Source organism: Gavia stellata, chromosome 7 (genome assembly GCF_030936135.1).
Source record: "Gavia stellata isolate bGavSte3 chromosome 7, bGavSte3.hap2, whole genome shotgun sequence".
Classification (NCBI taxonomy): Eukaryota; Metazoa; Chordata; class Aves; order Gaviiformes; family Gaviidae; genus Gavia; species Gavia stellata.
The window spans coordinates 7373744-7400062 of NC_082600.1; the positions used below are offsets into that span (position 1 = coordinate 7373744).

At 44.6% G+C, this 26319-nt stretch overlaps 1 protein-coding gene across 1 annotated transcript in view; it reads right to left on the reverse strand.

Annotated features, from left to right (window-relative positions):
• The window catches only part of RTN1 (reticulon 1), a 120940-nt gene extending 98792 nt beyond the window's left edge, over positions 1-22148 (reverse strand). The window contains exon 1 of the mRNA XM_059819738.1: positions 21959-22148. Within this exon, the coding sequence (XP_059675721.1) occupies positions 21959-22148 (190 nt within the window). The remainder of the gene's footprint in view (positions 1-21958) is intronic.
• Between the last annotated feature and the right edge of the window lie 4171 nt (positions 22149-26319).

Here is a 26319-nt window from a genome sequence, read left to right on the forward strand (position 1 = left end):
GACCTCAGTGGAGCTCTGCTGGCTTACAGTGACCAAGGGTCTGGGTCTGCCACCCCACATGTCACCCTTGGCACTTCAGGCAAGGCACGGCCCATGTGGGGGTGGCAGAGATGTTATAGATGTCATTGGTCTTACTGGAGGAACTCCAGCAGAGATTTTTAAAGGAAACAACAGACATGCAATCTTGTGCAAAAAGAGGCGGTAAATATCTGTGGTAAATATTTCTGCTTTATTTAAACCTCCTTTCAAAACACATTTAGGGCTTAACAATAGGCTTCATATTTTGTTCAGGATTCAAATACATGTTTTCTTCCACTCCACTCAATTAACAGTTGCTGGAGTTTCTGCCATTAGAAAACACTCTATTTTGTGCAGATAAATGGCACAGCAGATTATGTTTGGGGCAGACTGTATTAGGTTACTTAAGAAATTAAGGCTCAGGAGCACAGCTTGACTTCTGGAAAACTGCACTCAAGAATGAAATGTTATACAGCAGGGCTGCACACCTCATAGCTTCTATAAACCAACAGCAAAGCACAGTAGAGGTTTCTGGCAAACCTTCATCCCTCTGTCCTACAAACCTTTGTGTGCCATTCCCATCCTCCACTTGACCTACAATCTCCATGGAATCCTCCATACCAGGACCTCCTGATGAGTGTCCTCTTATTTCCCAAACCTTCTGCAGACCAGTTACCTCCAAGCCGGAGGCTGGCTGTCTTCTCAAACCCATTCACACTTTGCAAACTGGATGGTGGAAAATGTCCGACTTGTCCTTGGGCACATCTGCATTGCCCAAGAACACATTGCATCACCACAGCAGCACAGCATTAAGCTTCAGCTTACTCAGTCCTACTGAGGGGCTTATTTTGTCCAGACAGGCAGAGCACTGCAGAAGCTCAGCTCACAAGGCCAAGACAGCACCTCCACAGATTGTGGCACTGCCCAGGATGGACAGACAGGTGGCTCATCCACAGCGCGCTGCTTGCTACCACCGACTCTCAACTGCCCCTGCATCTCAGGAACATCTCTCTTACCACTTGCCCATTCTCTCTTTATCTGGAGATCCTGCTGGTGCCTCCACATCATCTGCAGCACTCGTGTCCCCACTGCGGCATTTCTGCTGGGGCCAGGCTCCCTGGGAATACCCACCCCACATCACACTCTGCACCTTGTCCTCATATCACAGCATTTGTTCGAAGGAGTTTCTCCTGAGTTAGTCAAGGCCTGAGGAATGCAAAGTCAGTACTTGATGGTGAAAGAACAGTCTGCATCACACCATCTCACACACAGCACCTTCGGGGTCCAGCACGCCTGCTTAAGCTCCCCTCATGCAAGCAGTTACTAGCTGAGATAGATAATGGTGCTTCTTTTTTCTCTCCTGCCTTGCTAAAATGTTGTAACAACCCCACAGTGAGCAGAACAGCAGGACAAATGCACATTGCTCTTGGAAATTAAACCAGAAAATAAACAAACCAACGCACAGCAGGAGAGGTGTGACAGCCCCGAAGATTTGCTTTCCTCCCTTTGCTTTGGTCCAAACCAGCCGGTGTGAGCTGAGTCCCACCACTGTGTAACTGGACTAACCCTCAGAAAGAGCAGATTCCTGGCCAAACACCTTTTCCTCTGGAGAAATCAAGATTTCTCAAGTGTTAATTGAGTTTTCCACCCATGAGCTGATAACACAGCCCATGAGCGAACATCAGCGCTTTTGTCACTACCTTGCCCTTATTCTATTATCACCACCTATCCGCACAAAATGCTGCCGGCAAAGAGTGCCAGCTCCGAGAGGCAATCATTACTCATCTCTGAGGTTGGGGAAAAGAGGGAGAAAGACAGGAAGAAAGACATGTGCACAGGTCTTGAACATGTTAGCACTTGGGACAGTGGGTGGCTGTCCCCATTTCAGCTGGCCAGTCAGATTGCCTCACAGAAAATTCATCACTGCACCTTCACCTTTCTCCTTAGCTTCAGTCCAGCTTTTCACTCATATAAAACAAGAAAAAACACTCCATGCCAGCTTATTTCTCCTTGAAACCAGCAGTAGCTTCACCAGTGGAAATCTCTGCTTTACCCTGCCAAAAAATGGAGTTTGTAGCACAAATATGGGATACGAGATCTCCCTGCTGCACTGCCAGAATTGAAGATGGGTGAGATTTTAGGGCTCGATAGACCATTTGGTGAAAACCTCAGACTTGATCGACCCCAGTGTTTGGAAGTTTCTGCCAAATTCAGCCAATAGTTTTAGCTAAGAAAAAAGACTTTGTTGAAAAGGCTTGCATTTACTGCACACTGGTTGTGGTAAACTGCACTGCAATTTGTTTATGTTCAAACAATGTCTTTTGCCAAAGCTGACTTTTCATAAAAATAGTAAATAGTTTCCAAAGTGAAGTGAAAGGAATTGGTGGGAAGAGAATTGAACACCTGGGACTTAAAAAAACCAACTTTTCATTTGGGTTTTTTTCCCTGAGGAAACTGAAAATTCCTTGTCTCAGGCTGACCTGCAGAAATATATATATTTTTAATTCATTAATTCAATCTGTGAACCAGAAAGAGAGAAGGGACTTACTCTGCAGAGCAACAAGACACCTAGCTGGGCTTGAGAAGCAACCCAAGCCCTTTGTTGGTGCAGAAGTGCCTCAAGGGCCAGCAGCCAACTTTTAAAATAGCTCTAATTACCTTTATATTTATAATGGGAAAACAGGTGTAAGTGGTCAGGAATAGTAGGCAGAAGCACAGCAGAGAAAGAGGTGATGTAGCTGAGTCTTAGAAGTCATAAAATCACAGAAAAAAATCAGGCTGGAAGGGACCTCTCGAGGTCTCCAGTCCAACCCCTGCTCAAAGCAGGGGTATTTCAAAACTAGCTCGGGTTGCTCAAATTTTTCCTTCTATCCACCCTTGGCTGAATAAAGGGAATAATCTCTTCTCTCAACTTGCTGGTTTTACTCTTCCTAATACAGCCCACACTGCTCACTCCAGCTCAACGTACTGACCACCAGAACACCAGAACCTTTGCACATCATTCTGACAAAACAATTGCACCATGTGTTTGCAATGTACACATCTATGTTTGAGTGAATAAAAACATTATTCAGATTATGCTAGCAAAATTCTAATGAATTAATAAAGTCCAATAAAATCTTAAGAAAGACTCTAAAAATTTCTAATACTATCCACTCCCTTTATAGGGAGTGATTTGCTTTCAGTGCCCCATACATAGATTTTTGGCCTTCTTTCAGTGATCCGCATGGCACCAAGGATATGCCACAGGGCAGGACCAGGTGTGTGATGGGGAGGGTGACTCAGGGCTGGAACAGGACAGCAAAGCCCGGAGCCCTCCCGGGTGTCATGCACCCATGACTGTGTGACATCCTCTCCCCATCTCCCCAAAATACGAGGCTCTCACCGGGTGATCATGCACCTGGGGGTCCCTGAAATATGGCAGCATCTTGTGTTGCAAAGGTGATACATCCAGCTGGATGGGAGCACCACTTGGTAATGCTCAATTGGAGCATTCTCAGGATATCCTCCAGAGATCCCCAGGGAAAGGCCCAAGTGGAAAATGACAGAAGAACTTCTCCAAATTCCTCAGAAATCGTGGGTTTGTCCCATGGGATAATGACGTTAACTATTAGTCCCACTCAAACCCCAGCATTTTAATTTCAAACTGAATGGAAGTTCTTCCCAATCTTGCACACAATGAAATTAAAAAATACCCACAGTTCAACACCACTTCAACGGCATGTCTTATAAGTTTAAGACGATCGATTTGTGAAAGAAAACCCAAACATTGGCTAGAAAACACATTCACTGCCAATGATATAAAATGGATATGTTCCCTTGTAAATGTGGAAAACAGTGTTACCCCAAAGCCATATAACAAAAATCTAGGGAGCTATTTAAAAAATTGGTTTTGTCCTTGGCTTATCATAGTGGTGGATGGGGGGAAGTGTATGTTTGCAGTTGAAAACATTTAATAACAAAATACTCAGTGCAGGCAAATTTTCATACACTCTTTTTGTTCTTTGCCCCCTTTTATTTCTTTGAGTTTCTTCCTGCTCTGCAATATTAGACAGGGTCCCAAATCTCTCAAGCTGCAAACCTTTCACTGCACCACCACCAACAAGCAGAACTAAGAAAGCTGATCCCAGTCAATGCCACCCTGCTACCAGCTCAGCAAGATTTTGCTGTGGTAGGAACATAAGCTAAAATTTTCTAATCATGGGTGCCTGGAGTTTGCTCCTTTAAATAAAATGCTTTCTGTAATAGGGGTGTAGCATTCTCCGATGCCAGCAACTGGAAAAGGAGTTGGGCGTTCCCAGCACTTCAAAATCTCAGGCTATTTAGGCTGAGTCAGCAAAGCACAGAATATCAAGCTTATTTTAAGCATGCACAGAGTTCTGTCTGAGACCTTATTTTTCTCATTACATACAGAGATCTGTAAATATTGACAAACATAAAAATTGGGTCTTCATATTTTATGAGAAAAATACTAGTCCGATCAAAAAGCAAACAACCATCTGGCACCGCTCCTTACAGATGATTTCCGAAACATTCTCAATTTTTTCTTCCCAGATGTGTGTTATCTGCATGCTCAAAGGACTGTCACGATCTTCTCTTGTTTATCCATGCTCAGCTTCAGATTTTCAAGCCTGTTACTTCTTTCTCTTTTTTCTTACTTAATCTGTCATTCCTTTGGCCAGCGAGTGGAATCTATTCAACAAACAGTATTGTGTTTTTGGAAAGAATTTGCCTTTTATTATGTTTGTGGTTCAAGGGGTTGTGGCTCGCTTGGCAGCGGCATTTGAAAGGACAGCTTTTTAATAATTTAAACCAACACAAAGACTAAGGAATTTTGGAAATATCCATGCCACCAAGATGAATTTACAAAATTCACTTAAATTGGGAAATAATCATCAGTGTTTGGTGGAATCTCTGCTGGGATAGAAAATTAGTGTGTTATACCCATGGAGTCACTATTCAAACAGATAAACTCTCACCTTTGTACCACATAAAAAAAATCTGTAACCTCACGGGTCAAGTAGGTCAGGTATCCTGGACTGTGGCAGCTCTACTGACCTTTACAGTGTGAAAAATTGAGATTATTTTTCAATCCAGGCAGCTCACTGACTCTGTCTTACATAAGCAGCAGCCTTTGCTGCTGAGCAGAAGGAAGATCACATATGCTGTGTTTTATATTCATGAAACAGAGCTTTAAATCCAATGAAAAGGTACTTCAGAGAAGGCTCTTCTGAACTCTGTTGTAGCTGAATGCTTTAATGAGATCTTCAGGAAAGAAAGACTTTTTTTCCCCAAACTTAATAAACAAACTTTTATGAAAAAATGTTGCAACAAGCAGTGTACCACAAATGGTAAAACTACCAGTCTCCTTGCACAGTGATCTTTTGTGGACCTTGTGATTTCCCATTACTGCTGCATGCAGGATGAGATCCAGAGACCGGCAGAAGATGTGGCACTGGAGCAGCTATATTGGAGCTGCAACACCCACTCTTGTTCTGAGGTGAGAATTACGGCCACCCTAACGCCCAGGAGAAACCTACACGTACAAGAAATGCAAAAAAAACCCCAAGCCTCCAACTTACAGCAGAGGTAAGAAAGCAATCAAATCAGCCTTTCCTGAAACTGGTTCTGACTTCACCTAATAAAATTTCCACAGCTGGACACATGCAATGCTGCCACCCAAATGTATCTCACAGGTGAATCTTAGTGTTATTTTCTTAATTTTGGTACAGAGGGGATGATGCAAACATTTTTCAGTGGCTATTGCACATTAAAATGATTTTATATTAGCTAAATCCATATATCTTTTTCTGTCAATGCTTGAGGAATTATTTTTTTTTGCAAAGAAATGTTTGCCAAGGCCAGTGACAAACGTGTATGTATCAGCATCAAGAGAAAATAAGCACTGAAATTGGCACAATCAAGTATGTATAAAAGATATGTTTGCTCATTCCTCCAATCAAGGATCCTCGTTAAATAATCATGTGACTCATATAAGAGGCTACAATTAAGCAGTACAGCTCACATTTCAAATATTCTTGATCAGTCCATAGACCCCAAATTTAAAGAGAATCATTTCCAAATCTGGCTCATGAGTTGGTCTGAGGAAACGCTGTTTGCTCACTGATATTAACACAGATGGAAAGAGATGCTACATTTCTCAAAATTACTTTCATTGATTATTTCCTCATTCTTTGAGGAAGATGGAAAATTTTAGTTAAAAGACTAGGCTGGAAAAAGTTATTTCAGTAAAACTGGACTTTTTTTTTTTGGTCGAATTAAAACTGTTTCCAAGCAAATGTATTTTTGTTTTTGAAAACGTTGAAACCAAGTGTCAAGTATTTAACATTCCAGGTTTTTTTCTCTGATGTCATTCTTGTTGCTTTCACCATTTTGTCAGAGGGCAATAGCAACTCTGTACATAACCAGTACAGAGTTACCCACAGCACTGAACGACAGTGGTGATCCCAAGGTCAAAGCAGAAGCTGAACTAGCACTTGTACAAAGGCATTACAACCTCATTCTAGAGAGGATACACCTCAACAAACACAGCTCTTTTCACCCTTGCAGGGTGTTGGAGTGTATTTCTACAGCTCACGACTGCCCAGCTCAGCCAGCTTCCCCTGTAAGATGCTCCAGCCGCCTCTTGCCCTGACTCCCAGCATACGCCCATAGTCTGCTCTGGCTTTTGGTACCAAACATTTTTACAAAGGTATTTAATAAGACAGGCCCCAAGACTGACTGAGGAGTCCCACCAGCAGCTCCCGTGCTGCCTGAGCGTTTTCCTTTCAGCATAAGCTGTCTGCTCTTTAGGTAACCCATGGCATGCCGTGGCTGTATTGACCTCCACCTTCTCCAGCTCAGCCAGCAATTTTCCATGTAGTACTGGGTTTTACACTTCACTGAAACCCAGTGAGAAAACAATTGGTATCTTATTGAAGTAAACTATCAGGTTTGTCTTCACAGTCCACATTTATAAATCAATGATGCATTTTTCCTTTTACCTTAATGTTCTTAACAATACTGATTAGATCAAATTAGTAAGCCTGTACTTGCTGTATCTTTTTCCCTTTTCTGCTTCCTTGGATGCAGGCACTATGCTGTTAATCTCCAACTATCACTGCACACTTCATCTTCTATGATTTCTCCTTGCCAAGCCTGCATTTATTAAAAATCCTTGTTATTACTCTTTTATGCTGGAGATTGCTCTGTTTGTCCAACTTAAGCCATTGAATCCTATGGTCAGGTTTTTCTGCAGGAGTCAATTCACCCCCCAAGGAAAGTAGGACTTTTCCTGCAAAACAAACAAAAAGCTGTTTTTCTTAAAAAAATAAATAATTCCCATCAAAAGCCACTAAAACACAAAAATATCAGCCATTCCTACTTTTCGGTGACTCATAGTTGGTGTGCATTTTCAAAGGGTAACAGAAGAAGCTGCTTGTTTGAACAGGACAGGGACCAAACTAAGATGGGAAAAGGAGAAATTACTTTATTTCCTGCTGCCATCGATCACCCCAGCTCCTAGTCTCCTCCAAAAATAGGGCCAGAAAGGCCTGAAAGACATCACCTAGCTCCATCACTGGCCCCAGGCAGCAGCACCACTTCCTACGTCATCTGGGCAATGTCCCTCTGCACTGCCTGTACAGCCCTCCAGCAATGGAGCTGCAGCCACCACCACCCCCAGCAAACTGTGTTTCTCTGTCCTGCATGTCTACATTCTCTGAAAGTTTTTTCCAAATGAATTCCGAATCTCTTACATTGCAACTGAAGTCACATCCATTCCTGCCCACCATGCACCTGGAGATCATGTTAACTCCGGCTTTTTGCTTGGGCTTCCATGTACTTAAAGATTGCTCTTGTTCTGTCCCCTAGTGATTCTCTCCTTTAGCCTAAACAAACCTAGTTCTTTCAGTCTTCCCTCCTAGATCACGTTTCCCAGACATCTGATCACCCTGGTTGCTCTCCTCCAGACTTTCTGCATTGCTCCTGAAGTGTTGTGCTCCAGACTGGACACCACGCTCCTCCCCAGGCCATTTGCTGCATCATACATACAAAATCCACATCTCCGTATCCCAGTGTGGCATCTGCTCTTTAGCAACAGCAAAACAGCACAAGCTTTGCAGCCTATGGTGGCTTGCATTTGGCTTGTGAACCTCAACACCCCAATCCTTCTCTGATGGACTCGTCTGTGGTTTCCCATCCTGTGTTTATGAAGTTGGCTCTTCCTAGTGAGATGTCCTGTCCCTGCTGAAACCCTTCCTACTTACTCAGACCATTTATATGGATGGCCAAGATAATTCTGAGTTTTCACTGTCTTCCTTGTAGCTTCCCAGTGCAAGATGTAGGAGCTGGGAGAGGTCGTCCGTCTCCAAGGGTCTGGAGAGCAAGCCCAGCACACCAGGTCCTGCTGTGGCAGAGCACTCCTCCAGGTAGTACTTGCACGGGGAAAGGTTGAACAAATTCGTCTCTGCTTTGAAGAATGGGGATTTTATGCCCTTCCAGTTGAGTAAAAGAAATAATTGAAAAAGTAAAAAGCATTCAAAAGCTTCTTTTAAGAGACATTAATAGCTCCAACTAAACAAAGGGTGGGGGGAGATGGTTTTGCGAGGAAAGTCTGTCTCCAGAGCTCATGAACGCAGGATGAAGGCACCTGCCACCTCTAACCCATCTTCTCAGAAACTGGCTTGTACCTGGCATAGAGGAACAGTTGTGACCAGAAACCCAAGCAAGCAATGCTGCAGGCAACATGGTGTTTTTCTCACATCTAGCTTTTTTGTTTCTAAAGGCCACAAAAGCCTGGGACACCTGGTGCCAGGTGCAGGCAGGAACAAAGGACTCCTGGGAAGCCTTGGATCTTTACCAGCTATGGCAGTTACCACCATCCAGCTAAATGGGTCTGAAATTGGTTGAAAACTTCTGGAACAGCCTGGTTTTTTCTAAAACGCTGGTTAAAACACACAGCACAGCAAGGCTGAGGAAGCTGTTGTCATTGCAGCTTCAAGTACAGGGTCAGGAAAGGGAACCTGATGGCTTCTAAAGACTTCACTTCCCGCTCATGGAGGAGCTTGCGCTGCTTTCCTGCTCACACAAAGTAAGAAGTGGAGGACTTTTAAAAAAGAAGTTGTCTTGTATCGAGCCTAAGAAGAAAGAGTCAGACTAGCTGTCTTCACTGGCTTTCCTTCCCTTGCTTGGCACCAATAGGCAAGTCACATTTTTAAGTGAGTAAGGGAGGAAGCACTATACAATTATTTGAATCCAAGGACATTGGGCAGCTGCTAGGTTGGGGATCGTTGATGGCTTCATGCCTTCTTCACCACAGTGGTGGCAAAGTCATCTGCCATAAAGAGAGAAGAACCTGCTTGGCATTATAGTTCAGAAGCAGTTAGATGGGCTGGACCAGGAGGCAACTTCATTTTCACCAGTGACAGAGAACCAAGGTCACAGTCCTGTTGAGTGCATGAAATAGGTGCTAACAAATCCTACTTGCTAGTGTACTTGCTCTCAGATGTAATGGGTATTTTCAAGCTGAGAGTAAAGTGTGTTGATGTTGTTGCTCTTCAGACAGCAACGGCAAAGAATAAGTTGTAAATGCAGGGCTGAAATTAAGCATACTGACTGCAGTTGTTTGTGTGTTTCTCTGACATTAACTGGAAGTGGAGCTATTGAAAAAGAAATTCTGTCCTGTGGGAAAATTTCATATTATTTTCAATTTTCTTTTCATCTCAAATCAAGGGAAAACAGAAAACCTTTCTATGGAAGAGAAAGCTCCACAGGAAAAATGTTTGGACATGTTGAAACACGTTGCTTCAGCAAATTCAGCAATGTCAGTAGAGACGGCAAATAACACATGGTATTCCCTCTATGTTGTTCAGCTGGAAGGGTGAATGCTTTTGCAAAACATAACTAAGGATCCTTAATACAAATTTAAAACTGAAAAACAGGCAGAAAAAACCCCCCATCTTCATGCACCTAAGTAAAAATAGCTGCCCTACATTTTTCAGGAGAGAGGAATGACTTTTTGGAGTCTCAGCCTGAGAGGCCCCACAAACTGAGTCACCAATGATGAAGCCGAGACTTCTTTGGAGCGTCCTGGCACTGCCTGGGCCTCAGCAGACCCAGACCTAGTTCAAATGCAGCTGCTGGGGACTATTTGTAAGACCCTTCACTCCACTGTGCATCAGTTGTCCCATCAGCAAAATAATAATAAAGGTATCTACTTCCTTACGCTTCCCCAAAATGCAACCTGAGGAACACCAGCTCAGTCTTGCATTCTGCACTCTTCACCGTCTCTTGGAAAGCAAAGGATGATGTTGGCAGAGAGCTGGCCAAGAGAAAGCAGATAAAAACACAGAGATGTTATAAAGCAAGTCTCCAAGTACTACAGTTTTGCTAAACTCCTAGTTCCAGTAAATACCAAAGACCCAAGTGGGTTATGAGCAGGGGAAGGTGAAAACTGACTCCAAAGAAATTGCTGGAGGATGTGACATTTCCATTTCCAAGATGTTGCTGATATGCTGGAAAATCCCTTTTCTGCTCATTTAGCACAGCTGGAACTTTGCTAAAATCAAACCCTCCCTGTGAAATATTTTTTGCAAATCAGCACATTCTGCAGCACATTTTTCTTCCCTTGGCGGAGAGGGAGGTGTCAGGAGTTACCACCCGGCTGTGATGACACCTCGTAGGAACAGTTAGAAGAAATTCCTGAAATCCTTATTGCTGAAGCTCAGGCTTTGACCAATATAGCAGAGGGACTGTGTCCACTCGCTGCTGACAGCTGCAGGCAATTATCTGCAGGCTGAGATGGGAAAACATGTAACTTATTTTATGCAGATGTCAGACTAAGAGAACAAGTAGTAGAAAAGGGAGCGACCGAAGCTGCACTTCTGGGACCAGTTCACAGAACTGTGTAGAAACAGTTTGAGATTCATCCTGTGCAGATCGCATTAGAAATTATCTTGATGACAAAGGAAAAAGAAACAAAGCTATTCTGTGCGTCTTCCTGCTCTTCAGGGTGCAATCAGAGCACATCTTCAGCATTGCTATTAGCATTCCTCCACCAAAGAAATCTCAGCAAAGCATTGAGCTCACATTTTCAAAGATGATGCTGGAAAGATTCCCAGATTATATATTTTCCTCTTTAATTTATACCTCTGAGGATAATGCTAATCAAAGAGGCAGCGAAAGTGGTGAAACATCCTCGGACCCAGGTTGATTTATCAACAGTGGTTGCATTATTCTCACTTGAAGAACAATGCTAGTATCTCAAGCTTCCAGAAAAAAAAACCTTGTTTGCTGGTAGGTTATCAAATACAAGCTGACAATGTACTTGCACAGCAGATATGCATAAGTGCATTGCACAGTATGATTCATCTGCAAAACATCTAGCATGCTAGATGCTCGACTTAAAGTAGGTTAGAAGAACGATTCATTAAAAAGCAACAGCAGAGAGAGAGGGGGAAAAAAAAGAAGCCCAAACTCTGAAATCTCTTACTGGGAATGATGTATTTTCTTATCACTCTTTGTTCAGCCCTCTCTCCTCGGGTTGCTTTTGAATAGAGTTTGGATGGCACAGGGATGGACAACCATGTAAAAATACATGTAGCTAGACAAATATTACAAATGCCATCTACATAGCCTAGCAGATCTACCAAATATTCCAGGGATTATACATGGTCTGTTTACCACATTCAAAGTAGAGAGCAAATTGCATATATTTTACAGAGCATAAATCCCCAAGCCTGTCTCCTTATCTCTGACCTGAACTTCTACTACACAGCAAGTGAATTATAAAGGCTAATGTCAAAAAGACTTTTAAGAAAAAAGATTTCCCAAAATGGCAACTGGCTTTTACTATGATAGCTGCTCAGATGATCCACCGTAATCTCCAGTGGTATTTTTTAGGGTAGGAAAACAAAGCAGAAAAAAAATGTGCAGGACATGGCAATTCTAAAATACAATAGAGAACTTTGCAGGCCAGAATTAGTGCTTTTAAAATGGAATTTATGTGTATTCGGAGTAATGTAGACAAATGTAGACCAAATGTAGACAAGGTAGATTTCTAAACACTGCTGCCAGCCAAATCAGGTGAAACATATGAATTGATTTGGGAATACTTTGAAAATATATATGCCGCTTTCTAAGATTTCACTATTTTTTTAAATATTATTTTAATCCATGTATCTCTTGTGGAAAGATTTTTTTGTCTGATGGGCAAGTTTCTCAAAAAATGTAAATTTCAGGAAATTCAGTCCTTTTTTCTTGGCATCAGCAGAGACAGGTATGCATTTTCAAAGGCAGAGTTCCTATTTCACCCATGTGAAAGTAACCGAGTTTTTACTCAGTGACTCCTCATCTGTGCATGTGAACAATTATTTGCTTGCTTGACTTTTCAATCCTGTATGCAAGGTACCCATGTTAAACACACATGAAACTTTTTAAGTAGAGAATTAGATACACCTACTAAAGATCTACTCCAAATTGTTCAGCGATGTAAAAATCCTACTTTGCCTGTAACCAAGATGCCACTTACCAGCCATTTTGGTATAAGGATTTCTGCTTAGTGAAAGTGATAAACAGAGCTACTGCATAGAGGACCCAAAACCCTCTTTTCTTTCATAAACAATGTGTTCAGAGGAGGCTGACTCCTCTGGGACTTCTCCTGACTCTCACACATCACCTTGGAGCTTGGCTTTTGGGCCCAACACCTTTCCCACAAACTAATTACAGTCTAAGAATCACAGATTATACACACAGACTTTCAGAATAACCAGGAGGTTCTGAGAAATTGATTCTATATTCAACCACAGTGATACTTTTGCTAGAGCAGTAGAGAAAACAGCAACAACATGAATTCTGCATTATGACTTTTTTAAAGAACTGCAAAAGCTGCAAAAGTGAGGAATCAGCCTCAGCTTTAGGTCAGCCCCACATCAAAGGCAGCTGTCTCAATTAAAGTTTAGTGCACAGCAATACTGCAGTTTAGAGCATCTATTTGGTCAGTGATGATTACTGAAGATATAAACCTTTGTAATAAAAAGGAAAAAAACACAGCAAACTGGCAAACATGGTACATTCTAAGACAGAGATAAGCACTAACCAGAAGATGAAAACAAGGTGAGCAAAACTGGGATACACATTTTTATAACTTTTATAAGGGGCGGGAGAAGGCACTTCCCTTTTTACTACAATCAGTCTGAAAATAACATATGATTTCTGTTTGTATCATGTAGCTACACCTGCACACAGAGCAGTTAAGCCTCCAGTTCAGCTGAAGTGAACATTTAATTTCCAGCATGTTGCATTGCGCTTCATTGCTGAAGTCAACAGGAATGAAAATATCCTGAAATGCAAAACATTTCCTACGCACATGAGCAGCAAGTGCATCTCTTTTTCTTCTAAATTAAGGACATCAAGGTAAAGACCTAATTAAGACTTATTGGAATTCAGACCTCCCAGTACTTCAGTAGTCATTGGAGAGATGGTACCTCTGAAACCTCACTGCACCCTCCCACAAAGCACATGGGGGTGCTGCTCAGTAGATCAGAGCAGAGATGAGACACTGTGCTCCCCAGGTCTGCCTGCTGTGGGTTTTCACCTCCCACCGCCGCCGTGGCCTCGGTCCATGTTCCTCGCGCAGGGAGGGGGACGCAGCTGACCTGAATATGGGGGAACACTTGCACAGTGGTGGCAGACTTAGAACAACTTTTAGGCTTTGCTCAGATTCTAGCCCTTCAGCCTGCCAGTGAGCTTGGGATTAAAAGCATTTCCAAGCAGAGCTGCTCTGCTGGCTATGTGCGGGTCAGGACCGATACGGGGTGAGGGAGTCCCCACATCCCTGGTATGCAAAATGCTGTCTTTGGTGGGTGTAGGCATCCTCCCTGCATCAGCTTTGCTACCTCCAAGTTGGGGGGCAAGGTTAGGCCTGTAAACGGCAAAACTACCTTGCTGAATTGCAAGCCATAAATGCATCTTTTCTTTGCAGCAATTCCTTTACAGGTGCCGCTGAGTGCTTTTGGGAGCAGTGTGTAAGGGGCCAGGCTCAGCAGAAGACAATCAGTACAAACTCCTTGGGCTGTCTGCAGCCCCCCTCTGCACATCTGTGTTGCAGAGGCTGCCCAGGGTGAGGATTTTTAGGCTCTTTAGTCGTACAGCCAGTGACTAACACAGCACAGGCAGGGAAGGGTTGGGGATGTCCTTCAGATCTATAACTTCTGCATTTGCGGCTTTGCAATGTGCATACGAAGAGTGCTTCAATGGAGTAAGAGACAACCACCCCAGGTGGTGTTTGGGAGACAAAGCACCACCAGCACTGGCCGTGAGAGGCTTCTGCCCGCCCCATGGCCAGAGGCTGTGCCCTGGGGCTGCGGTTCCTCCTCCTTGGCCACGGGGCTCACCCAGGGGCACCCACACGTACACGCAAGATATGGTCTGTTTTTGCACAGAAAAAAAACCTCAGAGACAAGAGAAGCACAAGATCCCCAGGGGCTGGGAGCAGGAAGGTGTCCAGACTGACAAGGCTGCCCCATACATTTGCTTTTTACTGGCCACAGTTAACAAGCCCCTCAATGTCTTTAAATCTACCAACAATAAATCAGCTGTAGTTAATCAATTCATCACTGCTGAAATAGGAGATGTAACTCATGTCCTGAATGGCACAGTAAAGCCTCAAGCTGATATAACTCTGCGGGTCTGCAGAGTCACCCCAGTGCAGAAAGCATCCTTCGGCGAGCATCCTCCTGTGCTCCATCCTCACCTGTACCCAAGCAAACACCCCGCTGCAGCACCGCATCGAGGATGGGAGTCACTGCTACATGAAGGAGACGTTCATAGTGCTGCAGCTGTTAACAGCAATTGTGTCAAAATAATCTCTGAAGAACTGGCTACCTTTTCTGATATGAGATCTCATGATAATTGGAGGCTTTATCAAGGGCAGGCATCTCACTACAGCAGTGAAAGAAATATTCAAAGAACTGTCTTAGCAGCTGTTATTTAAATAAAGATGGAAAAGCCCACTTTTAAGGAATATTAAAGTATAAAGCCAATGCTTCTGAGATAACACCTTAACATTTGAAAGAGACAGGCTTATGAAGGCTGTAGTAATTTCCAACAATTTTGAGTCTTACTTGGACACACACAATAGATCAAAATAAACAACAATAACGTTATATGATTTTCATTCCAAGTTTTCAATGTCTTTAAATGTTAATTTTCACAATGCTCTAATGAGATAGGTAAGTGCTGGTGCCTCCATTTTACACACAAGTGACCTGAAGCAGTCTGGTCTAATGGGTAATAAAGCCAATTTATTGATGATATATCTTCTACTTCATTTGTCCCTAAATTCAGCAAAACATGCGCTCACCGTTATGCATATGCTTAAGATCATCTTAATTTTTTTAAGCAGTTAAGAATGCACTTATGTTCTATATAATTAGGATCTTAAATACTTTATTGAAACAAGGAGAACTGAAATAGGTGATTAAGGTCCCCTCTATTTCGAGTCTTGTCTTGCAAGTGAGTGCCAAGAATTTATTCTCACTGTTGAAGGTACAGGGTTTCTTACAGGAATAGGCTGACCATAAATGAGAAGTGTCTTAAAAAACAAGAATACTAAATGGGGGAGGGTGTTCCTGAGTGCTGATTCATGCCAAGTCTACAGAGCGCATATATTTACTTTCCCTAAATTAGAAAACTAATTACAAATAATGCTTCATTACTTGAAACATGGTTTGCTGTGTGGTGGCCTTCTTTTCTTTTGAATAAATCAACAAACAACCCAAGGAAAACAAGAACCCCCAGAATTTTGTAAGCAACCCTGATCTGGCAGTGAGCAAATACAACGTGAAAAACAGGCACAAGAACATAAATGCTACATTAAAAGTGAAAAAGGCTTAGTGTGTACTTGGCCCATTTTAAAGGTACCAACTACTCACGAGGGAAAGTGAGGCAAATTCCTAAGAAGTCACCCATTTAAAAACCTCCATTCCCTGTTGATGATGTGAACCTACAGCACAACTCCTTGGGTATTTCAGGAACTTTGAGCTAAAACACGCATCCACAAAATAATTAGGTCTTGGGGCCAAATCAGGTCTCAGGGCCTAAAGCAGAGCCAAACGCTAGTCCTGAGCATCGCGGGTCAATCCAGCCCATGCAGCTGGGCTGGCATCCTTTTGTGGGACAGACTGTGAAGATATGATAAACAGAACTGTGGGATCTGCCCAAACTTTTCCAGGAGGACTGAGCCAGAGGCATCACCCAGGCATTTGCTGGGGTCACCATCCCCAGGCAGACTGAGAGCACAAGTTGAGTGTGCATGTACTGCACACTACAGTTTTTTGGGGGAAAATAAGGTGTAAGACATGTCGTTGAATGGCATTTCCAAAGCTGCAGAAAAAAGAAGGCAAGATATGCTTCCCAGGACCCTTATACCAGTGAGATATAGTGAACCACCCAGCCCAGGGGAGACTCGCAGCCCAGGAAATACTGCAACATGCAAAACCCAATGCTTGCCGCAACAGGGACATCCCCAGCCTCTCCCCTCCATGCCGTTCTCCTCCTCCTCAACCTCTCCTCCTCAGTTCCTTGCCTATAAATAAAACATTTCATTACTGAGTGATGAAGATTAAAATAAGGCAGGTGAGTCACCCTCCCTGGTACTACTCCGCTCTTTCATCTGCCTCATCCTCTTCCTCAACACATTTGCAGCCCTGAAGGCTGAAGAAAATTCATCAGCATGGAAGTCAAAGTGGGGATGGAGCTACCTACATCCCTGTGGGGAACAGGGCAAAGACAGCTATCTGTATGGAGTTGAGAACCACCTTGCTGCAGAGATTTTAAACCAGGAGATTTTGTGTGCCTCCAATAGCACTTTTCACCCTCAGATGCATGCACTGGCTGGAGGAGCCCCATAGAAGCTGTTGCTCCTACTTTAGCCAAGTGTGAATGAAGAATGGTATTTCAATAGGAATTTTTTTTTAGATGACTGATTGTGGGCTGTGATGAAATGGCCACTTTGTGAAGCTTCGTAAGAATTACAGGAACAGAAGGATCCAAGAAGAAATCCACTTTGTTTCTGTGACTCTCTGCAAAATCTGCTTGCATTCACAAAACCCCAGGGAAAGAGGAGAGCCTCCACCAAATGATCTCCATCACCTTCACTCACACCACTATGTCAGAGGTTTTGAGGGACTAATCCAGGGAGCAGAGAAAAAATAAATGCAATTCTCTAAATCAGGAAGGACTAAAATGTCAGTAATAGAATTGGTATGAATATATACTCTTCCAAAGTGAGACTAAATCTGGCCTCAGTTGGCTAAATCTGGGCAAGATTGCCTGGCAGTTGACCTATTTCCAAACAGCTGCTTAGGCTCCCCTGTGGCATATGCTTAGGTCACTGAATCCACCCTATCAAGACTCTTTCTACAGCAACTTGAAAAATCAGGTTTTGGGTCTTGGCCTTCACAGTGTACATGGCCTTGAGCAGTACATTGCCATGGATGCTTAGGGGGGGGAGCTCTTGCTAAAGCAATACTTGGAAAGGGGTGGGAAGGCCACAAAAAGCAGCTGAGCCAGTTGCCTTGGGGAACCTGCTGCATTTGGTTGTGCTCTGACATCCCCGAAAAGCATCATGCCAAACCGAAGCAGTGCAGACATTCACATTCATACCCACTTCTCTCCACCCACATGAACCACAGGACTCTCAAGCTGCCTGAAAACCATCAAAAACCTTTTTCACACTGAGGTGTAAAGCTGCCAGTAACTCACCCCCTCCAGTAACCGGAGAGAAACAATAAACTGAGATTTACAGGTGAGGCGTTATCAGTACAAACACACGCTTATGCTAGGAGACCTCACTGCAGTCCCTTGCTGGCAGGGGGTTGGTGCGTTAGTTCATAGTGAGAGCATGTGGGTACACAGCACACATTTTCAAACTCGACCTCTACAAATCATATGAATTAGAAAGGTCTGCCTCATCCAAGCAGCTTCTAGTCCCTCCTTTCCAGCTTGCCTCTCTGGCACATACCACTTGTGTGCCATTCAGTCCCATAATCATAGTATTTTTATGCCACTGAGGCACTCCAGGGATCCCAACCAGCCCCTGGCTGCTGTTCCAGAAGGGTTCCCATATGGCATATTTGCCATCCCACTGTGTCCCCATAGACAAGTCCCAGTTATTAATGCCATCTCCTGTGGCACTGGCCACCTCTTCTGTGGGCAGCTGTATACCACCTGCAACCTGTCTTTGGAGGCAGATGGAAATGGGCCAGGATTGCCAGGGATATCCTGAGTGCTGTGGCCAGTCTGAAAGCAAAGAGCATCCTGGCATGAGTATCAGCAGGCAGGGCTCACTGGCCGCTCTCTCAGTCTCAGCTATATGAACATAGGGTCATAACACTGCTGTCTGTAAATTACCCTATAGATACCCTCCAATGCACAAGGCTGCATACAACGTCCCAGATCTTGACACAGGAATCACCATTTGTATGCGTTCCTGCCCTTTTCCCCCTCTTTTTCCCCCTAAACACACCTGCCCTGTGGAAGTACAGTCCGCTCTTACATTTTGCCATTTCTCTGAAGGAAACCATATGCATTTATCCCGGGGAATGCCTGGTAGCCTGTGTAATATTTTTGGAAACAATTATTTTCAAGGAATTTTAATCACTGTTGATGTATAAAAATAAATAACAGAATCTATGACCAGATGGTGTGGTGGGTGACATGGGGCTCTCTTCACCAGCATGCAACTGCTCACCAGCCTTTCAGGACTGCTTCAGTCTACAGTCCTTGCAAGAGCTGCCTGCAAGCTCCTCTCACCCTGAACCAAATTAATCTTTGGGAAAGAGAGAAACTCTCCATTTGAGGGAGAGAAACATTTTCAGCAAAATCCAGGGGCCAAGTATAAAAGCAAGAGAAACGGCTTTGTACCTGCCCAGAAGCTACTGGAGTCAATCTTCATTGTAGCTCTGCAGGAGGAGAAGCAGATGTGGGATTTGCAGCTCCTTATTGCCCTGACTTTGCTTGAGAAATCTCTGAGCTTTCCACTCCTCGTGGGAATTTTTTTCTGCAGTCCCGATCATTGCCGATTTTGGTTGATCCAAAGAACGGGAAGCGAAATCCATTGCTTTTCATCATTTAGAAACCACTCACAAGGTTTTGACATAAAGCCAGTTTGGCTCAAAGGCGGGCCCACGGCCAGCTTGAAAGTATTCCTGAACCTTTCAACAATCCCTGGCTGGTTTTCAAACTTAAAACAAAAGCCGAGATCAGGGAAAGTTTGCAAATTTTTAGATTGTATAAGAAAACTTCTGTACGACTTGTGATAAATTCCCACCATTTATTTTCAGTTATTTTCATGCTGGGAGAATCTCGCAGTCTCCAAACCCTGCTCTTGCCTCAAACACCACAACCATGTTTTCACAAAAAGACTGGTCTGAGAGGTGTGGAGGAAGATACAGGATGTGTCGGGAAACTACCTGAAAAACATACTGTTCAGTTCACTCCTGTTTGGATGCATTGTTCCTTTCTAAAGTGACCCCAGGTGCCCCATTGTATAGGGAATGTTGTAAGTATATGGCAGTTTACGGTAGTGTTTTAAGTTGCTAGAGCTAGGTAACTCCTGCTGGGTCCATTCCTACAGCTTAGGAACACACAGGAATCCCCCTCTGTGCAGGAGAATTAAAAAGTTTTCTGAAAATCTTGACAGTTTTAGATGTTCAGCAATATGACAGACCTCTTATTTAGCAACTTAAGAATATTTAGTCACACAGAGAGAACAGGGAAGTTATTTACTTCTCCCAGTGAAGGGAGCAGGAGCTGTAGCTGTCTAGGTAATGTGGAATAGAAAGACAGGTGCTGCAGCCACAAACAGAAAAGGAGACTGTGCGCAGGACTGCACTGGTTGGGATGCTGCTCTGTCTGCCATGGACAGCTAGACACACACACAACCACCTAACAGTTACTTTATCAAACAGGGAGAACAAAATGGGAAATGTTTAAAACACTTTACTACTCTTATGATATTGCTAATTTGACAGTCTGCCAATCCACAGCTAGCAAACACCAAAAAAGGTCTGTATTGCTCACTTTTCTCCACCTTGCCACAGTTTGACACATGCAAACAAACATGTCGAAAGCCCTTTTGCAGAGGAGTCCAAAAGCCAAAAATTACTTTCTTTTCTTCTCTTTTTCCTTCTTTCTTTCTTTTTCTTTTTTCTTTTTGTTTTCTTTCTTTCTTTCTTTGACTTTGTCTATTCTGCATTCTATAAGCCTGAATCTACAGATCAGGTTAAGCCTGAAGAAGCCTTCATTAAATGTAAGCAGTATCACAGTCATTCAACTTAATGGGGATTTACACAATTTAAGAGACCACCCCTCTTTGTTCTGTACGCTAAGATTCAGCATGGCCATATTTTTATTCATCAGCGAACAACAAAAGCTCATGAGATCCTTTCCCCCTTCTTCATGTCATTATACTGTTGAGGCAACTCTATCTGGAGACCCCAATCCTGCCCCTTTTCACACACATGCCCCCCACACCTAAAACAGCCTTACATTACAAGCCATCTGCTTCTGTCTCCAGTAAAAAGTCACGTTTCACAACCTACCACTCAGATCAGCGAATGAGCAGCACATCAGCAGATTTGCTGCTTGCCCAAAGCTACAAAACAGAAAAACATTTCCCACATCAGCCGATGGGCGTTAGATCCCATTTTACTACTGAACTCAGTAGCATCAAGCAGACAGAAAAGCACCAGGGAAACATCCATGTTGAGAGCACACATATGCACAGATGCACACTCAGACCCTGAAAAAACCATACAGATGGGTATCAGTGGAATAATAGAGGTAGTCACGCAGACTGTGTTGTTTCTGGACAGCTACTCTTTGTGGTGATTGACTGGAGGGGATTAGAAAGGACTCAGCCCAAAAACGCAGTTCCTAATGCTCCTGCAGCTATTGCATAACGGAGACTGATTCCCATCCCAAGCCCTGACTCTCAACTTACTCAAGACAAGTTTAATGCTGTCAGGCTGTATAATGGAAACATCTACTTCCCAGTGAAGAGGAATTTAGATGGCATCCACCAGCTTCCCCAGGGCTGGGTTATTTGGTTATTTGGGTTCTCTGATGGGCAGCAATGGGAAAGAAAGTAGGGAAGTGTCACCAAGAAGGAAATAGAGTCATTTTTCCCCAAACATTTCTACCAGGAGCTACTGGAAGCTGAAGCCTTCTGAGGTTCATTAATAGATATACATCTGCTATTAATACACCCACTAAAGAAAGGAACCCTAAACGAAGGGAAATCAAATACATCCCAAAAGTAAACTGAAAATCAATGAACCTCCAGACTCTAGCTAAACTAAATGCACCTTAAGTCAAATACACCTAAAAAAGCAAGAGGAAAACACAGCAACCAAAAAGTCCACAATTAAACGAATGTGTCTCAAAAGCATGCAGAAAACATACAAACACTTCAGAGTAGGCACTCCATTAAAAGCTACATGTTGAAGTAACATAAGGGGCCGTGCAGGAATTCCAGCTGCACGAGGAATATCTGAACTCCTTTGAGATCTGTCACTCCAGATGTGTACAGGTGTACGACAAATGAGGACAGAGCCCTATCAAGTCAGGTGAAACCAAATGCCCTCCAACATTTGACTGAAATCTGGATGTCCTGTGCCTAGCAAACTGCAAAGAGCTTTAGGGAACTTGGCTGGATCCTGCATTCCCCCTCCCCCACATCAGCAAAAATGATTATTTGCAAAGGCCGCAATTGCTCGTTATTTTCTGTTTTCATACATGCGCTCACTAACTCGTTAGCAATGTTTCCAAGCAGCCAGGCTGGAAGAAGAACTGAGGAAGGGACAGGGACGAGACAACCAGAAGATGCTACTGCCAGGGCCCCTTTGTTGAGCATCCCTGGGTACCCCTCGCCTTTTACCTGGGGATGCAGTCGCCATGGCAACGGGCGGGTGTTCCCTGGCGGAGCCGAAAACCAGCTGTTCCCGCTCCTGAGCCCCATCTCCATCCCGCAGCGGAGCCCCAGCTGCATACTGGTCCGCCCCGTCCGCAGCCCAGTGCACCCCAGTGCCCGCCAGCAGCAGGTCCTGGGGGTCCGGCGGGGCTGACATGCTGCCTGCAAGGCGGCCGCTGGTCTCCGACTCTCAGGCTACAGCAGGAGCCACCGAAAAAGCTGCGGTGGCCGCCGAAGGCTGGGTGGTGCTGCGGCCGCGCTGGAGTCTGGCCGGCTGCGGGGACTCGGCGCCGCTGCTGCTGCTGTTGCTGTATCTCCACTAGCGCTTATTACGCAGGTGAAAATGGCTTGTTTAGTTGGAGCCTTCCAGCCCTTGCGTCACCCTGTGGCTGGCATATCACAGGGCAGGAATCTGCCAGCCTGGCTGCTGCTCTCCCCCGTTTAACTGCTTCAGCAGGGTAGGCATCGGCTTGTGTGTGTAAGGGAAGAAATGCCCCCTTCCTCCTCTCCTGCGGTCCCCCACGCAGCGCGCATCCCCCTCCTCTGCATCCCCCCTTCTCTAGAGCATCCCACAGAGCGCCGCAGCCAGGCACGACATCGCGCCCGCCGTGGGAACGCCGCTCGTTCCTCCTGCACCTCCAGGCTTGGTGGAGAGGGGGAAGACAGCCCACGGCGAAGCGCATCCTAAAAGCTCCCCATTCCCCCCTCTCTCCGCCAGCCCCCCAACCCAGCAGAAGAAGCCGCACTCTGCTCCTGAGCACCTGGGTTTGTTTACACAGTTGGTTCCTTTCTGTTTGCAGCCACGCTGGAGACATGATCACAGCTTATTGCATCTAAATGACACTTGTCAAAATAAACTCACAGCAGGTGTCTGCATGCCTTTTTCTTTTTTTCTTTCTTTTTTTTTTTAGTGTGCTATTGTATTTGCTTGCTTACAGAGGCGGTGTGAATTCTCTGGGATCTTTGCTGTTAGTGAGAGCAGTGGTGGCATGAGATATAGCAAAGGTGAAAGTACAGGGCAGGATCTGTGACACTTCCCAGGTGCAGTGGGAACCAGTATCCTTGCCATCCTTTCACAGATGAGGGAACAGAGTCAGGTAAATGGTATGGGACCATTCCTGCATTGCATGGAGCTCTAGCACTGACAGGTCAAAGTAAGGAATTTACTGTCTTACAGAAGGACCTCTCTCTTGTGATGTGACAGGTCAAGCTACAAACTGGAGAGTAATTGCCCAAGCCAGAAGACTTCACCCCCATCTGGCTCTTTGCCTATTGCAGCAACAGATCTCCAGCTGTGATCTTTATGTCACAGCACCCCTAGGCATGCTTCAGACCCTTTCAGGCTCCAGCATGCTTATGCTTTGGTTTGAAAACCTAACACGTTTCTACTCTCTCCAGGCAAGAGGGGAGAAAATTTAGGATAAGCCCACAATGCAAGCCAAAGAGCCTCAGAAGTAGCCTCCAGCATTTCCATTTGTGTTACCTCCCCAGGGAATCACCACCCTTATCCTCACTCCAGTCTGGGATCTATTTCTGGGAGCCATCCTGCTGCTGCCTGAGTCCATACTGTTCAGTCCCAGCTCCCCATGGCCCTTCAAAGATGGGCTCCTCAGCACGGTTGGATGGACCAGGGGCAACAAGGGTGTCCTTTTGGAGGTCTGCAGCCAAAGGTGCCAGTGTGAGCAACATGCTCAAGATTAGCCAAATCACACTGGAAGTGAAGTGACTGCTGTGAATTCAGATAAACTATGCTGTCTCAAGCTCTAAGTAGCAAGGGTGATTTTAAAGATTAAGGCATTTTTCTGGTTGGGGTTGCATGATACAATTCTATTGTGGAGATACTGTAGGCTAAGACCAGCAAGATTTGGCTTTAAAAAGGGAAATCACCTGACTGTTTCTATATTGTCATGAAAAAACACCTTAGAATTAGTGTATTGGGTTTGCGTGGCAGCGTTTCGGTAGCCGGGGGGCTACAGGGGTGACTTCTGTGAGAAGCTGTTAGAAACTTCCCCTATGTCTGATAGAGCCAATGCCAGCCGGCTCCAAGATGGACCTGCCACTGGCTGAGGCCGAGCTAATCAGCAACAGTGGTAGCGCCTCTGTGATAACATATTTAAGAAGGGGGGGAAAAACTGGGAAACAGCAGCCAGAGAAGAGAGGAGTGAGAATATGTGAGAGAAACAACTCTGCAGACACCAAGGTCAGTGAAGAAGGAGCGGGAGGAGAGGCTCCAGGCGCCGGAGCAGAGATTCCCCTGCAGCCCATGATGAAGACCATGGTGAAGCAGGTTGTGCCCCTGCAGCCCATGGAGGTCCACGGTGGAGCAGATATCCACCTGCAGCCCGTGGAGGACCCCACGCTGGAGCAGGTGGATGCCCGAAGGAGGCTGTGATCCTGTGGGAAGCCCATGCTGGAGCAGGCTCCTGGCAGGACCTGTAGAGCCATGGAGAGAGGAGCCCACGCTGGAGCAGGTTTGCTGGTGGGACTTGCGATCCCGCGGGGGACCCACGCTGGAGCAGTCTGTTCCTGAAGGACTGCACCCCGTGGAACGGACACATGCTGGAGCAGTTCGTGAAGAACTGCAGCCCGTGGGAAGAACCCACGTTGGAGAAGTTCGTGGAGAACTGTCTCCTGTGGGAGGGACCCCACGCTGGAGCAGGGGAAGAGTGTGAGGAGGAAGGAGCGGCAGAAACAACGCGTGATGAACTGACCTCAAACCCCATTCCCCGTCCCCCTGTGCCACTAGGGGGGAAGAGGCAGAGAAAATCAGGAGTGAAGTTGAGCCCGGGAAGAAGGGAGGGTGGGGGGAAGGTGTTGGGTTTTTTAAGATTTGGTTTTACTTCTCATTATCCTACTCTGATTTTGATTGGTAATAAATTAAAATAATTTCCCCACATCAAGTCTATTTTGCCCGTGATGGTAATTGGTAAGCGATCTCCCTATGTCCTTATCTCGACCTACGAGCCTTTCCTCGTATTTTCTCTCTCCTGTCCAGCTGAGGAAGGGGAGTGAGTGAGCGGCTGTGTGGTGATTAGTCTGGCTGGGACTAAACCACAACAATTAGCTATAAACCAAGTGTACTGTCTTCTGTCTGTCCTGTAAGTTCTGATGTCTTGTGGGACAGCTTCTGCAATGACATTCCATCACAACATACCATCATCAACCGCACTCGTACGCACAAGGTCCTATGGATTCTTGAGGCTCTGCCTGCCCTGATAACCGCGCTTGAAAACTCATGGTACAGGTCGGTGGGTTACTACTTGACACAGATCTCAATAGACAGTGTGGACCTAACCACCAATAACTTATTTCTTGTTTTGAGCTCCCTAGTGTGATTAATTACTGAAAAACAATGACATCAAACCCACTTCTCCCTTTTCTATGCTTTGCGCCCTATTTCAAGATCAGCATTATTATATAGGTCATTTTACTTTCAGGGCAACATAGGCTTTGACACAGCATGTAAGACCATCTGGGCTAGAACAAGAAAACTACTCCAAACCACTTGGCTGAAATATGGCTACCCAGAGGGTAAAGACTACCAGGGAATCTCCCATTTAGCCACTGCTTTGTTAAAACAATTACAGGGGTAAGTGTCACACAACATAGTTTATCAAATTCAGCTTTACTTGTGAGTTACTTCCAAGTAATCCATACTCCAAAGACACCTGAGATAGATAGAAAACGTATCTTTGATATCAGCTTCAAGTTTTTTGATTGAGGGTTTGACTATGGAAAAAGCTGCCTGAACCACGCAGCTCTGCTGAGCCCCTCGTTGTGAATTCTGATTCTCCTGTAACTCACACATAGAGCATTTATTATTAAGCATTATTTAACATCTTTGTGGAACAACGGTGAAAATACGCCCCTCCAGTGTGCTCAACCTGCCTTACATGAACAGGCTCATTGGATTTTCTTTATTTGTTTATGTCAAGATAGGACAGTGTTTGCTGCAGTTCAGTAGCATATGATTTTAGTCATCATGCTTGTACTGCCAAATCCCACACCTAAATCTCACCCCATGAGCAAAGGAGATGAATTTACCTAATTCATGGTTCCTCCTTTGACATATACCATGTCATGCACTGTATATTATCTGATTATGATTCCAGCAAGATTATGATGACTTCAAAGTTACTATTAATGATGCTAATGATATACAGTATGCTTTCAAAAATATCTCTTCCCATAGATCTTAACACATGTCCTTGTTCAGACTCCCCAGTTTTCTTTTGTGTCCATCACTCTCTGGGGTGGCCCTATGATACTATTTGTGTGAGTCGGTAATGGACTGGAGGGCTCAGGAGAAGGCCTGTAAGAGCACCGAG